Below are 18,487 nucleotides of genomic sequence, written 5' to 3'. Positions count from 1 at the left end.
GGGACTCCCAATCACTGCCAGATGTGAGGCAGCCTGGATTTTAACCAGGTACTGCAGTGACCCCTCTTGCACTGTCTTAGACCACTGCACCACTCTGGATAATATCAATTTGAAGACGAACTGGAATTAAAGCCAGACTAAGTCAGTGGCACAAAAAATGCATCTCCTTCAAATGTTGATATTTGGTTGCATTGGCAACCAAACACAACTCAATATCACTTTTGTAATACAGTAAATAGCCTATTAACTTGTCGACAAGTTAACAAGTGATATGTTGGATTTACGTCTCCAACTAAACCAAAAATGGAAGTTAAATAATAGGATTAAACCAGCGGCTCAGATGAAACTATCCAACCATTAGATACATACAGTATCTTTTAAATGTTGATATTTGCTGTGTTGTCAACCAAACACAGTTCAATATGACTTTTGTAATACAGTAAATAGCCAAAAGCTTAAGGGCAATTACACCACTTTTCAACCTCATTTTCATTTTCTCCATCACAATACCAGTCTCTACAAATGTGAAAATGGTGCATGTATAAGTTTTGTGGGAAAAATATATACATTTATTCATGTGATGGCATCATCAAAGGTTAAAACATTTAGGGCCTCCTGAGTGGGGCGGTGGTCTAAGGCACTGCATCACAGTACTAGGTGTGGCACTAGAGATTCTGGGTTCGAGTCCAGGCTCTGTCGCAGCTGGCCGCGACCAGGAATCCCATGGGGCGTTGTAACAATTGACCCAGCATCATCTGGGTTAGGGGAGTGTTTGGCCAGCAGGGATGTCCTTGTCCCATCGCGCTCTAGCGACTCACTCGTGTAGCGGGACGGGTGCAGTGGACACTGACACCATCGCCAGGTGTATGCTGTTTCCTCTGACACAGGCTGGCTTCTGGGTTTAGTGGGCATTGTTTCAAGAAGCAGTGCAGCTTGGTTGGGTTGTGTTTCTGAGGATGCACGCCTCTCCCGAGTCCGTGAGGGAATTGAAGCCATAAAAACAAGACTAACTACCAATTGGATACTACAAAATTGGGGAGAAAAATGGGGTAAAAAAATATATATTTAAAAAACAGTGATTTTCAAACATAAGAATCGCAGTGAAGTGAGGAGCACCGTGATGTCACAGAAATTATTTGCTACTGGAAATAATGAATATGAGGTTGAAAAGTGGCGGAATTGCCCTTTAAGGCTATCTTACAAACAAATGTTACAATATTTATTCAACTGTTGGTCAATTTCTTCAGCAAATGATCAGGTCTATATAATTACCAAACATACATTAGTAATGGAAAGGAAACACAGACTCTTTGTTTAAGTATTAAAATACTCCTTTAGTAATACAATTGTAGACAGAAGTTGGTACAGAGAAGAGGAGTGATTATTTGCTGCATAAAACACATCCTTTGTTCATGTCAAAATGTGCATTCTGTTTTTACAGTGGCAGGGATGCAGTCTAATGACTTCTCTTTTTTAAATGGGGAAGAAGGTGAAATGCAGGGTCTGACAGAGTAGGCTACACCACAGAGCCCTCCTCTTCTGGACTTCCTGAGGTGGATACACAGCACCCTGTACAGTGAGCACAAAAACAATTGCCTATTTCAACACTGCTCATACCATACAGACAAACATACCATACAGTATCAACCATGACAGGAGTACTTTGTCTTTAGGCTACTCAAGATATATGTCACTTACCTTTAATATCTTTCTTTTTCCAAATGCAGTATACACATAACAGTAGGCCTATTACAAGGACTATCACAATGACTGTGATTAGAATAGGACCAGACTCTGTCAAAATAAAAACAGGAAACAAACTGATGAGTCCCAAAACAATATGTACACTTTACCCTGTTTCTTCTCATAATCTAATTTAATAGTGTTGGTAAATCATTCTACTTTTTGGCTTAATTTAGTCAGGAAAAAAAGGTAACCGAATGATGTTTGTGTGGGCTGTTCCTGTCAATAAATATTATTGTTTTATATGGTGTCTAACCCCCAGCGCTAGAAGAATAGCAGCGAAATGGGATCCAAGTAAACTAATTAACCAGTCCAATAACAAAGAAAATGTTGCACAATACTATTAATACAGACAGTGCTGACATACCTACATACTGAAGGCAGAGCGTTTCAATGTTGAGTTTGGTTGTCTGGTTGCTGACTGGGTTGATGGAGAAGTCAGGGCTGCTGGTCTGGTTGAGTCTCTTCTCTCCTCTGTACCAGGACAGGGTCATGTCTCTCCGGTTCTCCACAGAACACACCACTGAACAGCTCCCCTTCTCTGATGAACTGTCCAGAAAATCACCTTCAGGGATTTTTCTGACTTGAGGAAGTGGTACTAGAGCTGGGATATAAAAATACAATGATTTAACACAGATTCATGTCATTAATATTGGTCCTCTGGGTAGGAGTACAACTCTCACTAGTAACAAAAGTGTGGTGAGCACATTCAGTTTTTTTTTTATTACTTTGGTGTAAATTTCACAAGTATGTGGTACATTTTCACAACTCTAAGCACCAAAATCTAAACAGATCAAAACTGCTCATTTCAAAACTAAGCACATTTTCAATTGACTGTGCAACACAACAGTCACTTGTTCACTGCACAAAATCACCCTTTCAATTTGCATTCATATTCAAAGTATTTGCTCGTCACAATGCAATACTTGGTGTGACGTTGACACAGTGGTAGGATTTTACAGTGAGGTAGGAGGCAACAATGCGGATCTAGTTTTTCCTTGCCAGAGTGAGGCTTTTAATTTAGAAAGTGACGAATTATGCTGAACACTACATACAAACACAAATAACAAACAGGATGATCCCCCAAAAAATTATCATATAGCTCCTGCCTCCTCTGGCATAAGCTATTTCCATTATACCCGTAGGCTACACTGAATAAACTATGAGCTCGAACCCACTGTTTGACAGTCAAAACTCGTACCAGGAAATGGACAATAAACAAGGTAATCGTTTAATATTCGTTTTGATATTCCTTCACGTTTCAATTGCTTAAATGATCACGTTGTAGTTGTAAGTTTCGATAAGTAGGCCTAGGTTAAATACATGATCAGACAGAGCATTTTAGGCTACCGAGCAACAAGAGGTTTTGCGCGCACAATCCAATTGTCTGCGTTCGACCACAAACTCAAAACATGGTTTATTTTATTTGACAGGTGATCAAAAAACAAGACATCGGATAACATGACTAACCCCACATTATTATAAGAACCTACATGTGATTCGCATAAACGGTTTCCATTCTCAATGTCTGGTTAGGCGTATTCATAATACGGCTTTAGATTAGGTGACTGAGAACATAATAACAATCGCTACAATGGTGTTGTAAATATCAGAATTTAATTGATACACTTTAAGCTGATGATTTATGCTGATGATCCTGTAGCAGTTACAGTAACACGTCACAGAAAAGTTGATATTGTGTAATGTTGCTTGGGGCAGAAACGACATACAGTACGCTACATCAATAGCTTTTACTGTAGGCTTCTGTTTTACAATACATGCCACAATACTCCTATATCTGTTTAAAGAAACTGTTTCTGTAAAAAAATAAATCTCAACATGCTCCAAAGTTTGATAAACTGTATGGAAAATGTTATTTATCCTCTATTTTTTATTCTATTCAGCACTTCAAAAATATCTGTTTTGAAAATTGTATCATGTATTTTGTGCTATTAGGTTAAATGTTACATTAAAATGACTAAATGGTGACTAAATTAAATATTCATGTTATTTTCTGGATGGAAAAAAAAAGAAAAAAATTGGCAACCCTGAGTCATTCATGCAAAACAAAAAAAATCAATAACCCAAAAATTTATTTTTATCTTCAGGGTTGCCATTTTTTTTTTTTTCATTAATGACTCAGGGTTGCAAGTTTTTGTCCTCAAATGAATCCTCAATCAAAGGTTCAGAACATAAGACAGGGGGCATTACAAGTGTTGTACCAAGAGTTTAGAAAATATACCTTACATCTGAAAAATGTGCCAAAGTGATTGAAAAAAACTGCAACAACTTGGCTAGCATTATAATATAGCCTCTTATATAATAATATAGTGCCTATAATAACAATTTTATTGTGCTATAAAATGGAATGGATTTAATGAGGCATTGGAACATCTCCCTGGTCTTTGTGGTTGAATCTGTGCTTCAAATTCACTACTCAACTTAGGGACCTTCAGATGTTGTATGCAGCCTATCGGGTACAGAGGAAGGGGTAGTCATTCAAAAATCATATATTATATTATTTCACACAGAGTATGTGATCTGTTAGGCCAATGTTACTCCGGAACTATTTTAGGCTTCTCCTAACAAAGGGGTTCAACATTTTATAGAGTTTTCTTTTCACTTTGACATTATGGAGTATTTTGTGTAGATGAATCACAAAAAAATCTCATTGGTCTAAATCCATGTCAATCCCACTTTGTAACAAAACAACATGTGAAAAAGTCAAAGAGGGGGTAATATTATAGGCACTGTGTAATGTTTTGTGTCACACCTATGACTGTAAGGTATGGACATTGGGTCCCACTTGAAACACTGTTATATATAAAACCAACACTCACCATAGACAGTTAGATAGAATTTCTGAGATGTTTTGTGTGTATTGAAAATGTCTAGCTGATAAACTCCAGAGTTGTTGAGGGTGAGATTTCTGATGGTGAGAGATCCAGTTTGTCTGTCCAGCTGCAGTCTGTCTGGGAATCTTCCTTTGAATTCTGTGATGTTCTCTCCTCTGATGACCTGACTCTCAACTATTGAGGTGTTTGGAATGACTGGACCAAAGAACCAAAATATTTTATCAACATGTAGTCCAGTTAGTCCAGTGTGTAGAGTGACAGACTGCCTCTCTCTCCGTGTCAATATATTCACTTCCGCATTCACAGCTCCTGACAGATCTGGAAGCAAAAAAAATGAAATATGAATGTGTTGTTCAGTAGCAAAGACAAAGGGCACAAATCATACTGTTTGTGTGTGTCAAGGTTATTATAGTTTTGTTTACATTTTTAATTTGAAATTCAGTTTAGCTTAAGTTTGTTTTCAGATCTACTTTACTAGTTTTTATTTAGTTTAAGTTTTATAAAAACATGTATTTTTAATTTGATTTGTTTTAGTGTTAGGGACAGAAAGTTGCCTATTTGTGGGAGGCTAGGAGCCATTTATGTTTTAGTGTTTTGGGTGTAAGTCACTTTCATGCAGCTGTGGGGCGGTAATGGTACGTTCAAGACAACTGGGAAAATCATGACATGTGATGTAGTAGTTGTTGAGCGGCTTCACTGCAAGTATATTGTATGATTTAAATATTCTTTTTTTTTAAATCATGAACTTCATGTAGGAAAGTCGGAGCTCTAGGAAGAGGCCCGAGTTGGAATTCCGGGTTGGAAGACAGTTCAAAATTCAAAACGATTTTTCCTTGTAAGAGCTAGTTTTCTTCCGAGTTCCCAGTTGTGTTAAACGCCCTGAAGTCGAAGAGTCCGAGTTCCCAGTAGTTTTGAAATCGGCATAATGCATAAGGTGATGGGTCAGGTCATCGGTTAGGTTAGGTTTAAAGGTAGACTCAGCGAGATTACGTAGACACCACAAACTAAACTGTAGTACTGGGTCTATTGCCACAACCTGGACCCGGTTTCCCAAAAGCAGTAAAAAGTTAATCAGTAGAACCTTCATAGGAACGTCTTTAAAATCTCCGAGTTATTTTCCAAAGCAATATCTAATAGGCTAGGTTAGCCTATACATTATGAGGAGACCTGCCTGTAAATTACAAGAGTAACAAATCAAATTAAAGTGTATGTCACGTGCGCCGAATACAACAAGTGTAAACCTTACAGTGAAATGCTTACTTACAGGCTGTAACCAACAGTGCAAAAGGGTATTAGGTGAACAATAGCTAAGTAAAGAAATAAAAAAGACAGTGAAAAATAACAGTTGCGAGGCTATAACAGTCGCGAGGCTATATATAGGCACCAGTTAGTCGGGCTGATTGAGGTCGTATGTACATGTAGATATGGTTAAAGTGACTATGCATATATGATAAACAGAGAGCAGCAGCAGTGTAAAAGAGGGGTTGGGGGGGGGGGGGGCACACAATGCAAATAGTCCGGGTAGCCATTTGATTACCTGTTCAGGATTCTTATGACTTGGGGGTAAAAACAAACACCAACACGAAGTACAATTTCTATAGGAATAGCCTACTTACCGATGATGAAAAGTACTGATATTCCCAAATATTGAAGCGTTGTCATTTTATAGTTCTCTATTATTCGGGACCTCATGGGTCTCTTCACAGCCGCTTCATTTGCTCTACGCTTTCAGGCGGGCGCAATGTTAATAGTTTAAATTAGTCCGGTTAGGCCCCTCCCTGTTTAGTTTTTTTCTCTCCAGATTGTTCCAGTGTACAGCGTAGCCCTTTCGCGTCACTACTTTCACCTCTTCCTTTTATCGGCGGATGCCAGAAAGGGCTCGCTTGGTAAGAGCTCTATGTTAGTTTATAAGCGCAGAAGTATAGGCTACCCGCAGCTATTCAATAGTTTGGAGCAGCTAGCTAGCCTCTCCATCGGGGTGCTCTGCTGTACCATCTCGTTTGTGGTTCGTCCTTGTTTTTATTACTTGTGTCAGTGTGCCAACCTGGGCGATACTCGGTTTGGTCTAGCGGAAATGAAAACCGAGATGATTCCATTTCATGTTCAATCAATTGAGTTATCAGAATGACGGCACAAACCGTAATTCTTTTACCAAATTTTGCTTCTGCGCTGTTCAAAGACCGACTACAGATGGATGCTCAGACTGGATCTCTCACCATCAGAAACCTCACCATCAACGACACTGGACTTTATCAGCTTCAAATCATCCGTGAACAGGCACCTACCACAATTTCATTCACAGTCTACATGAGTATGTTTTAAATCAAATCAAGAGACCAGTTTTCAATCAACATCGAACAAGATCTGTATTTACAGTTAAATTGTTCATGGTAAATCCACAAATTCTCTTTGCTATTGTTCATGATGAATATGATCTTTCAGGCTGGGATCTTTAGTCAATGTTATGTCGAATAATCACTGTAATAACTGTTGGTCTCCAGGTGTCCCAGCTTCAGTGCCTACTCCTAACATCAGAAACACCCCACATAATCCCCCAGTAGACAGTCGGTTGGTCAGTGGGAGCTGTTCCGTGGTGTGTTCTGTGTCGAACGGGAAAGAGGTAACATTGTGCTGGTACAGAGGAGAGAAGAACGGGAAACCCATTCACCTTCTGAATGGCACACATACATAATCCATGTCTCAAGGCGTTAAAAAAAATCCTTATTTAACCTGTCTCCTCACCTTCATCTACACTGATTGAAGTAGATTCAATAGGTGACATCAATTGCCTCGTTAAATAAAGGTTAAATAAAAAAATATGTATAAAAAAAAATAAAGGATCGAAGCTTTCACCTGGAATCCCCTGGTCAGTCTACAGTATGTCATGGAAAGAGCATGTATTGTTTACTCAGTGTATGTCATCATGGTAACCAATTTTCAACATAGACAAACCTTGTTTAACATATGTTTATTTTGTACTTTTGAAACAACATCAGATCTTCAACGTTATATCCACTATCAGAAAAAAACAATAGGCTGGGAAGCACCTCCTACTGGAGAGTTAATCTATATACAGTTCATCTATATACACATTTGGTCTCCCATCCAGGGTCTTAACCAAGCCCAGCTTTGATATTTGTCACTGACTATTACCAATGTGCTATCGTGAGAATGATTACTGAGAGATCTCTTAATAACTAAATAGATTCACTGTTGCTATCGAAAGTCATTCCAAAGGATCGGTTTAAAATAGCAAATGAAACGTAACCATACTTTATAAATCATATATCAATGATACTATTTAGGCCTTTATAGCATTTGCAAAGTCACCAACAGCTATTGTTTAAAATTCAACAAAGGGTCCAACTAAAAATAGATAATACATATAGGCCTAGGCTTTGAAGCGTTGGTTGATTTCAAATTTTAACATAATTGAAATGTGGTATTCACGTCTCCATCTCAACCAAAAATGAAGAATAAGACTAAATCAAACCAATCAAACATTAAATGCACTTTAAATAAAGTTTGATTTGATTTAGTGCTATTCTTTAACTTTGAATTTTGGTTGAGATGGAGATGTGAATCTGACGCGTCAATGATACATTTGTAGACGAACTGGAATTAAAGCCAGACTAAGTCAGTGACACAAAAGATACATCTCCTTCAAATGTTGATATTTGGTTGCATTGGCAACCAAACACATCTCAATATCACTTTTTTAATTCAGTAAATAGCCTATTAACTTGTCGACAAGTTAACAAGTGATATGTTGGATTTACGTCTCCAACTAAACCAAAAATGGAAGTTAAATAATAGGATTAAACCAGTGGCTCAGATGAAACTATCCAACCATTAGATACATACAGTATCTTTTAAATGTTGATATTTGCTGTGTTGTCAACCAAACACAGTTCAATATGACTTTTGTAATACAGTAAATAGCCAAAAGCTTAAGGGCAATTACACCACTATTCAACCTCATTTTCATTTTCTCCATCACAATACCAGTCTCTACAAATGTGAAAATGGTGCATGTATAAGTTTTGTGGAAAAAATATATACATTTATTCATGTGATGGCATCATCAAAGGTTAAAACATTTAGGGCCTCCTGAGTGGGGCGGTGTAGAGATTCTGGGTTCGAGTCCAGGCTCTGTCGCAGCTGGCGGTGACCAGGAATCCCATGGGGCGTTGTAACATTTGACCCAGCCTCATCTGGGTTAGGGGAGTGTTTGGCCAGCAGGGATGTCCTTGTCCCATCGCGCTCTAGCGACTCACTCGTGTAGCGGGACGGGTGCAGTGGACACTGACACCGTCGCCAGGTGTATGCTGTTTCCTCTGACACAGGCTGGCTTCTGGGTTTAGTGGGCATTGTTTCAAGAAGCAGTGCAGCTTGGTTGGGTTGTGTTTCTGAGGATGAACGCCTCTCCCGAGTCCGTAAGGGAATTGAAGCCATAAAAACAAGACTAACTACCAATTGGATACCACAAAATTGGGGAGAAAAATGGGGTAAAAAAAATATATATTAAAAAAAAAAGTTAAAACAGTGATTTTCAAACATAAGAATCGCAGTGAAGTGAGGAGCACCTGTGATGTCACAGAAACGTGCTGTAGACACTGGTTTGCTACTGGAAATAATGAATATGAGGTTGAAAAGTGGCGGAATTGCCCTTTAAGGCTATCTTACAAACAAATGTTACAATATTTATTCAGCTGTTGGTCAATTTCTTCAGCAAATGATCAGGTCTATATAATTATCAAACATACATTAGCAATGGAAAGGAAACACAGACTCTTTGTTTAAGTATTAAAATACTCCTTTAGTAATACAATTGTAGACAGAGGTTGGTACAGAGAAGAGGAGTGATTATTTGCTGCATATGTAACAGTATAACTTTAGTACGTCCCCTCGCCCCGACACGGGCGCGAACCAGGGACCCTCTGCACACATCAACAACTGACACCCACGAAGCGTCGTTACCCATCGCTCCACAAAAGCCACGGCCCTTGCAGAGCAAGGTGCAACACTACTTCTATGTTTCAGAGCAAGTGACGTAACTGATTGAAACGCTAGTAGCGCGTACCCGCTTACTAGCTAGCCATTTCACATCCGTTACACATAAAACACATCCTTTGTTCATGTCAAAATGTGCATTCTGTTTTTACAGTGGCAGAGACGCAGTCTAATGAGTTATCTTTCTTCAGTGGGGAAGAAGGTGAAATGCAGGGTCTGACAGAGTAGGCTACACCACAGAGCCCTCCTCTTCTGGACTCCCTGAGGTGGATACACAGCACCCTGTACAGTGAGCACAAAAACAATTGCGCATTTCAACACTGCTCATACCATACATACAGACATACCATACAGTATTCACCATGACAGGAGTACTTTGTCTTTAGGCTACTCAAGTAATATGTCACTTACCTTTAATATCTTTCTTTTTCCAGATGCAGTATATTCCGATAAGTAACAGTAGGCCGAGTATTATCGGAATGACTGTGATTAGAATAGGACCTGATTCTGTCAAAATAAAAACAGGAAACAAACTGATGAGTCCCAAAACAATATGTACACTTTACCCTGTTTCTTCTCATAATCTAATTTAATAGTGTCGGTAAATCATTCTACTTTTTGGCTTAATTTAGTAAGGAAAAAAAAAAGTTAACTGAATGCTGTTTGTGTGGGCTGTTCCTGTAGATAAATATTATTGTTTTATATGGTGTCTAACCCCCAGCGCTGGAAGAATAGCAGTGAATGGGGATCCAAGTAAACTAATTAACCAGTCCAATAACAAAGAAAATGTTGCACATTACCATTAATGACATACCTACAAACTGAAGGCAGAGCGTTTCAATGTTGAGTTTGGTTGTCTGGTTGCTGACTGGGTTGGCAGCCACACAGCTGTAGATATCTTCGTCCTGTAGCTTTATCTCCACAGGGAGAGACAGGTTGGTGGAGAGGTCAGGGCTGCTGGTCTGGTTGAGTCTCTTCTCTCCTCTGTACCAGGACAGGGTCATGTCTCTCCGGTTCTCCACAGAACACACCACTGAACAGCTCCCCTTCTCTGATGAACTGTCCAGAAAATCACCTTCAGGGATTTTTCTGACTTGAGGAAGTGGTACTAGAGCTGGGATATAAAAATACAATGATTTAACACAGATTCATGTCATTAATATTGGTCCTCTGGGTAGGAGTACAACTCTCACTAGTAACAAAAGTGTGGTGAGCACATTCAGTTTTTTTTTATTACTTTGGTGTAAATTTCACAAGTATGTGGTACATTTTCACAACTCTAAGCACCAAAATCTAAACAGATCAAAACTGCTCATTTCAAAACTAAGCACATTTTCAATTGACTGTGCAACACAACAGTCACTTGTTCACTGCACAAAATCACCCTTTCAATTTGCATTCATATTCAAAGTATTTGCTCGTCACAATGCAATACTTGGTGTGACGTTGACACAGTGGTAGGATTTTACAGTGAGGTAGGAGGCAACAATGCGGATCTAGTTTTTCCTTGCCCGAGTGAGGCTTTTAATTTAGAAAGTGACGAATTATGCTGAACACTACATACAAACACAAATAACAAACAGGATTATCCCCAAAAAATTATCATATAGCTCTTGCCTCCTCTGGCATAAGCTATTTCCATTATACCCGTAGGCTACACTGAATAAACTATGAGCTCGAACTGTTTGACAGTCAAAACTCGTACCAGGAAATGGACAATAAACAAGGTAATCGTTTAATATTCGTTTTGATATACCTTCACGTTTTAATTGTTTATATGATCACGTTGTAGTTGTAAGTTTCGATAAGTAGGCCTAGGCTAAATACATGATCAGACAGAGCATTTTAGGCTACCGAGCAACAAGAGGTTTTGCGCGCACAATCCAATTGTCTGCGTTCGACCACAAACTCAAAACATGGTTTATTTGATTTGACAGGTGATCAAAAGAGAAGATATCGGATAACATGACTAACCCCACATTATTATAAGAACATACATGTGATTCGCATAAACGGTTTCCATTCTCAATGTCTGGTTAGGCCTATTCATAATACGGCTTTAGATTAGGTGACTGAGGACATAATAACCATCGCTACAATGGTGTTGTAAATATCAGAATTTAATTGATACACTTTAAGCTGATGATTTAGGCTGATGATCCTGTAGTAGTTACAGTAACACGTCACAGAAAAGTTGATATTGTGTAATGTTGCTTGGGGCAGAAACGACATACAGTACGCTACATCAATAGCTTTTACTGTAGGCTTCTGTTTTACAATACATGCCACAATACTCCTATATCTGTTTAAAGAAACTGTTTCTGTAAAAAAAAAAATCTCAACATGCGCCAAAGTTTGATAAACTGTATGGAAAATGTTATTTATCCTCTATTTTTCATTCTATTCAGCACTTCAAAAATATCCGTTTTGAAAATTGTGTCATGTATTTTGTGCTATTAGGTTAAATGTTACATTAAAATTACTAAATGGTGAGCCTATATCATTCTCTGATATACAGTATTGGTGACTAAATTAAATGTTCATGTTATTTTCTGAAGAAAAAATGATTTTTCATGAATGACTCAGGGTTGCAAGATTTTTGACCTCAAATGAATCCTCAATCAAAGGTTCAGAACATAAGACGGGGCATTACAAGTGCTGTACCAAGAGTTTAGAAAATATACCTTACATCTGAAAAATGTGCCAAAGTGATTGAAAAAAACTGCAACAACTTGGCTAGCATTATAATATAGCCTCTTATATAATAATAATAATAATATAGTGCCTATAATAACTATTTTATTGTGCTATAAAATGGAATGGATTTAATGAGGCATTGGAACATCTCCCTGGTCTTTGTGGTTGAATCTGTGCTTCAAATTCACTACTCAACTTAGGGACCTTCAGATGTTGTATGCAGCCTATCAGGTACAGAGGAAGGGGTAGTCATTCAAAAATCATATATTATATTATTTCACACAGAGTATGTGATCTGTTAGGCCAATGTTAATCCGGAAACTATTTTAGGCTTCTCCTAACAAAGGGGTTGAACATTTTATAGAGTTTTCTTTTCACTTTGACATTATGGAGTATTTTGTGTAGATGAATCACAAAAAAATCCCATTGGTCTAAATCCATGTCAATCCCACTTTGTAACAAAACAACATGTGAAAAAGTCAAAGAGGGGGGAATATTATAGGCACTGTGTAATGTTGTGTGTCACATCTATGACTGTAAGGTATGGGCATTGGGTCCCACTTGAACCACTGTTATATATAAAACCAACACTCACCATAGACAGTTAGATAGAATCTCTGAGATGTTTTGTGTGTATTGAAAATGTCTAGCTGATAAACTCCAGAGTTGTTGAGGGTAAGATTTCTGATGGTGAGAGATCCAGTTTGTCTGTCCAGCTGCAGTCTGTCTGGGAATCTTCCTTTGAATTCTGTGATGTTCTCTCCTCTGATGACCTGACTCTCAACTATTGAGGTGTTTGGAATGACTGGACCAAAGGACCAAAATATTTTATCAGCCTGTAGTCCAGTTAGTCCAGTGTGTAGAGTGACATTCTGCCTCTCTCTCCGTGTCAATGTATTCACTTCAGCATTCACAGCTCCCAACAGATCTGGAATCAAACAAATAAAATATGAATGTGTTGTTCAGTAGCAAAGACAATGGGCATAAATCATACTGTGTGTGTGTCAAGGTTATTATGGTTTTGTTTTAAGTTTAGCTTAAGTTTGTTTTCAGATCTACTTTACTAGTTTTTATTTAGTTTAAGTTTTATAAAAATATGTATTTTTCATTTTATTTGTTTTAGTGTTAGGGACAGAAAGTTGCCTATTTGTAGGAGGCTAGGAGCCATTTATGTTTTAGTGTTTTGGGGCTAAGTCACTTTCATGCAGGTGTGGGGCGGTAATGGTACGTTCATGACAACTGGGAAAATCATGACATGTGTTGTAGTAGTTGTTGAGCGGCTTCACTGCAAGTATATTGTATGTTTTAAATATACCTTCTTTTTTAAAATCATGAAATTCAGGTAGGAAAGTCGGAGCTCTAGGAAAAGGCCCGAGTTGGAATTCCGAGTTGGAAGACAGTTCAAAATTCAAAACGATGTTTCCTTGTAAGAGCTCGTTTTCTTCCGAGTTCCCAGTTGTGTTAAACGCCCTGAAGTCGAAGAGTTCTGAGTTTCCAGTAGTTTTGAAATCGGCATAATGCATAAGGTGATGGGTCAGGTCATCGGTTAGGTTAGGTTTAAAGGTAGACTCAGCGAGATTACGTAGACACCACAAACTAAACTGTAGTACTGGGTCTATTGCCACAACCTGGGCCCGGTTTCCCAAAAGCAGTAAAAAGTTAATCAGTAGAACCTTCATAGGATCATCTTTAAAATCTCCGAGCTGTTTTCCAAAGCAATCTCTAATTGGCTAGCCTATACATTATGAGGAGACCTGCCTGTAAATTACAGCAATAACAAATCAAATTAAAGTGTATTTGTCACGTGCGCCGAATACAACAAGTGTAAACCTTACAGTGAAATGCTTACTTACAGGCTGTAACCAACAGTGCAAAAGGGTATTAGGTGAACAATTGGTAAGTAAAGAAATAAAAACAACAGTAAAATAGACAGTGAAAAATAACAGTAGCGAGGCTATAACAGTCGCGAGGCTATATACAGGCACCAGTTAGTCGGGCTGAATGAGGTAGTATGTACATGTAGATATGGTTAAAGTGACTATGCATATATGATAAACAGAGAGCAGCAGCAGTATAAAAGAGGGGTTGGGGGGGGGGGGGGGGGGGGGGGCACACAATGCAAATAGTCCGGGTAGCCATTTGATTACCTGTTCAGGATTCTTATGGCTTGGGGGTAAAAACAAACACCAACACGAAGTACAATTTATATAGGAATAGCCTACTTACTGATGATGAAAAGTACTGATATTCCCAAATATTGAAGCGTTGTCATTTTATAGTTCTCAATTATTGGGATTTCAGAGGTCTCTTCACAGCCGCTTCATTTGCTCTACGCTTTCAGGCGGGCGCCCGGTTAATAGTTTAAGTTAGGGCAGTTAGGCCCCTCCCTGTTTCGTTTTTTCGCGCCACTTCGCGTCACTACTTTCAACTCTTCCTTTTATCGGCGGATTCCAGAAAGGGCTCGCTTGGTAAGAGCTCTATGTTATTGTATAAGCGCATAAGTATAGGCTACCCGCAGCTATTCAATAGTTTGGAGCAGCTACCTAGTCTCTCCATCGGGGTGCTCTCCTGTACCATCTCGTTTGTCTTTCGTCCTTGTTTTTATTACTTGTGTCAGTGTGCCAACCTGGGCGATACTCGGTTTGGTCTAGCGGTATTGCGGCGCTGACGGTTTGTCTTAGTTGTCTGTGTAGACAGGGAGAGTACGTAGATGCACAAAGGAAACTGGGTCAATTGCCACAATCTGGTCCCGGTTTCCCAAAAGCTAAAAAAAAAGTTAATCAGTAGAACCTTCATAGGAACATCTTTAAATCTCCGAGCTGTTTCCCAAAGCAATCTTTATTATTGTTGCACTTGAAAAAGCTCGTAATCTATCGCTAAAAACTTCAAAGTCGACTACAAATAAAGTTGCCACTCTTTGCAATTGATACAAGCCAGCAATGTATAAAAAAATTATTGAAATGAAAACCGAGATTATTCCATTTCATGTTCAATCAATTGAGTTATCAGAATGACGGCACAAACCGTAATTCTTTTACCAAATTTTGCTTCTGCGCTGTTCAAAGACCGACTACAGATGGATGCTCAGACTGGATCTCTCACCATCAGAAACCTCACCATCAACGACACTGGACTTTATCAGCTTCAAATCATCCGTGAACAGGTCACCTACCACAATTTAATTCACAGTCTACATGAGTATGTTTTAAATCAAATCAAGAGACCAGTTTTCAATCAACATCGAACAAGATCTGTATTTACAGTTAAATTGTTCATGGTAAATCCACAAATTCTCTTTGCTATTGTTCATGATGAATATGATCTTTCAGGCTGGGATCTTTAGTCAATGTTATGTCCAATAATCACTGTAATAACTGTTGGTCTCCAGGTGTCCCAGCTTCAGTGCCTACTCCTAACATCAGAAACACCCCACATAATCCCCCAGTAGACAGTCGGTTGGTCAGTGGGAGCTGTTCCGTGGTGTGTTCTGTGGCGAACGGGAAAGAGGTAACATTGTGCTGGTACAGAGGAGAGAAGAACGGGAAACCCATTCACCTTCTGAATGGCACACATACATAATCCATGTCTCAAGGCTTTAAAAAAAATCCTTATTTAACCTGTCTCCTCACCTTCATCTACACTGATTGAAGTAGATTCAATAGGTGACATCAATTGCCTCGTTAAATAAAGGTTAAATAAAAAAATATGTATAAAAAAAAAATAAAGGATCGAAGCTTTCACCTGGAATCACCTGGTCAGTCTACAGTATGTCATGGAAAGAGCATGTATTGTTTACTCAGTGTATGTCATCATGGTAACCAATTTTCAACATAGACAAACCTTGTTTAACATATGTTTATTTTGTACTTTTGAAACAACATCAGATCTTCAACGTTATATCCACTATCAGAAAAAAACAATAGGCTGGGAAGCACCTCCTACTGGAGAGTTAATCTATATACAGTTCATCTATATACACATTTGGTCTCCCATCCAGGGTCTTAACCAAGCCCAGCTTTGATATTTGTCACTGACTATTACCAATGTGCTATCGTGAGAATGATTACTGAGAGATCTCTTAATAACTAAATAGATTCACTGTTGCTATCGAAAGTCATTCCAAAGGATCGGTTTAAAATAGCAAATGAAACGTAACCATACTTTATAGGTCATATATCAATGATACTATTTAGGCCTTTATAGCATTTGCAAAGTCACCAACAGCTATTGTTTAAAATTCAACAAAGGGTCCAACTAAAAATAGATAATACATATAGGCCTAGGCTTTGAAGCTTTGGTTGATTTCAAATTTTAACATCATTGAAATGTGGTATTCACGTCTCCATCTCAACCAAAAATGAAGAATAAGACTAAATCAAACCAATCAAACATTAAATGCACTTTAAATAAAGTTTGATTTGATTTAGTGCTATTCTTTAACTTTGAATTTTGGTTGAGATGGAGATGTGAATCTGACGCGTCAATGATACATTTGTAGACGAACTGGAATTAAAGCCAGACTAAGTCAGTGACACAAAAGATACATCTCCTTCAAATGTTGATATTTGGTTGCATTGGCAACCAAACACATCTCAATATCACTTTTTTAACGCAGTAAATAGCCTATTAACTTGTCGACAAGTTAACAAGTGATATGTTGGATTTACGTCTCCAAATAAACCAAAAATGGAAGTTAAATAATAGGATTAAACCAGTGGCTCAGATGAAACTATCCAACCATTAGATACATACAGTATCTTTTAAATGTTGATATTTGCTGTGTTGTCAACCAAACACAGTTCAATATGACTTTTGTAATACAGTAAATAGCCAAAAGCTTAAGGGCAATTCCACCACTTTTCAACCTCATTTCATTATCTCCATCACAATACCAGTCTCTACACATGTGAAAATGTCGCATTTATACGTTTTCTAGAAATAAAATATACATTTTAAAAGGCGATGTGATGGCATCATCAAAAGTGAGTTTCAAACATGAGAGTCACATTGAAGTGATTAGCACCGTGATGTCACAGAAGCATTTTTTTTAAACCACAGATCATAGAAACGCGCTGTAGACACTGGTTTGGTATTGGAAATAATGAGTATGAGGTTGAAAAGTGGTGGAATTGTCCTTTAAGGCTATCTTACAAACTAATATAACATGTATTTATTTAACCTTAAAATGAGTAACACATACATGGCCACATTGAGGTTACTGTAACTATAAATGTCAAGTGTGCATGTTCAACAAAGCATACAAAGGTTGCAGCTCTGTGGAAATCTTCACAATTGCTTTAATGATCTGTGCAGAATCTAGAACAACGTTGATCACTTGCACTATATACTTTTAATGTAATCTCAACTGCAATATACTGTAATTGTAATGTAACTTACTTGTGCTATTAAATGAAACAGTGATATTTTGTATAAATACAAAATGTATTCCCATTTTAACTTTGTTGTGCTTTTAAATGGTTGAATGCACAGTGATAACAAATTTCAATGACAACTAAACCAAAAATCAGACGTTGTTTTTCCATTTGAATTTGGTTATGCTTTTAGATGGTTGAAGGCATACAACATATTGGGATTTCAAAAAACTTCTGTCTGTCCTTTTTGAGTCGGTGAATAAAGTTTGAAATCTACTGATCAACATTTGAACCAATTATTACCCAAATGTCCATATTGAAATGATGTGGTGAGCCCAGTTGGAGGCTTCTAATACCGTAATAAATATGGATTGTTTCCATTTAATAGTACTCATTTTCTAGACAATCTACATAGTCATAAAATCCCCCTAAATGAGATCTATACATTTTATTTTCTACATACAAAACGGCTCTTATCCACTTTGCAGCAGATGTCTTATATAACTGCACTGTCAGGGGCATATTTCAGGAAGTTCACTATTTTATTACATGGGTTATTGTTAGATGATCGCAAACAAACTTGGCACTAGGTGTCACCCTGAGAGAGAGTTTGTCACATTTATGATGTACCACTGCTGCAGACATTTTGAAAAGTAACTTCTAAATCAATGCATCTGTAGCCCTCAGGAGATTTGACTACATTTAGACAGGCATCCCAATTCTGACCCCCCCCCCCCCCACCCCCACACACTAATTGGTTTTCTGACCAATCAGCTCTGAAAATGATCAGATGTGATTGGTCAAAAT

The 18,487-nt window shown here is 38.1% G+C and overlaps 2 protein-coding genes and 1 long non-coding RNA gene across 3 annotated transcripts in view; 1 reads left to right on the top strand and 2 right to left on the bottom strand.

Moving 5' to 3' along the window:
• Positions 1-921: 921 nt before the first annotated feature.
• On the bottom strand, positions 922-6,351 carry LOC120052801. Its single transcript, XM_038999929.1, has 5 exons — positions 6,215-6,351; positions 4,584-4,916; positions 2,111-2,347; positions 1,699-1,794; positions 922-1,569 (listed from the first exon to the last, which is right to left on the bottom strand). Exons 1-5 carry the CDS (start codon positions 6,288-6,290, stop codon positions 1,517-1,519), a joined length of 795 nt encoding a protein of 264 aa, XP_038855857.1. The 5' UTR covers positions 6,291-6,351; the 3' UTR covers positions 922-1,516.
• Positions 6,352-9,771: 3,420 nt separating this feature from the next.
• Positions 9,772-18,487, bottom strand: part of LOC120052799 (SLAM family member 5-like) — a 28,988-nt gene continuing 20,272 nt past the window's right edge. Inside the window, exons 2-5 of the mRNA XM_038999926.1 lie at positions 12,904-13,236; positions 10,426-10,725; positions 10,023-10,118; positions 9,772-9,893 (exon numbers count right to left, since the gene is read on the bottom strand). Coding sequence (XP_038855854.1) covers positions 9,841-9,893; positions 10,023-10,118; positions 10,426-10,725; positions 12,904-13,236 — 782 coding nt within the window. The 3' untranslated portion in view covers positions 9,772-9,840. The remainder of the gene's footprint in view (positions 9,894-10,022; positions 10,119-10,425; positions 10,726-12,903; positions 13,237-18,487) is intronic.
• LOC120052802 lies at positions 14,739-15,909 on the top strand. The gene is made up of 3 exons (XR_005477406.1): positions 14,739-14,776; positions 15,374-15,471; positions 15,697-15,909. It is a non-coding gene; the product is annotated as an uncharacterized LOC120052802 (long non-coding RNA).

Source organism: Salvelinus namaycush, chromosome 8, assembly GCF_016432855.1.
Source record: "Salvelinus namaycush isolate Seneca chromosome 8, SaNama_1.0, whole genome shotgun sequence".
Classification (NCBI taxonomy): domain Eukaryota; kingdom Metazoa; phylum Chordata; class Actinopteri; order Salmoniformes; family Salmonidae; genus Salvelinus; species Salvelinus namaycush.
This window is presented reverse-complemented; position numbering and strand designations above follow the sequence as displayed.

What these genes read in the sequence shown, in the direction of transcription:
- LOC120052801 (XM_038999929.1), bottom strand. Translation starts at nt 6,290, where the DNA reads ATGAGGTCCCGAATAATAGAGAACTATAAAATGACAACGCTTCAATAT. An exon ending in GCTCTGCCTTCAGTATGTAG is followed by an intron (nt 1,795 to 2,110) that starts GTATGTCAGCAC and finishes TTATTTTGACAG; the next exon opens with AGTCTGGTCCTATTCTAATC. An exon ending in GAAAAAGAAAGATATTAAAG is followed by an intron (nt 1,570 to 1,698) that starts GTAAGTGACATA and finishes CTCACTGTACAG; the next exon opens with GGTGCTGTGTATCCACCTCA.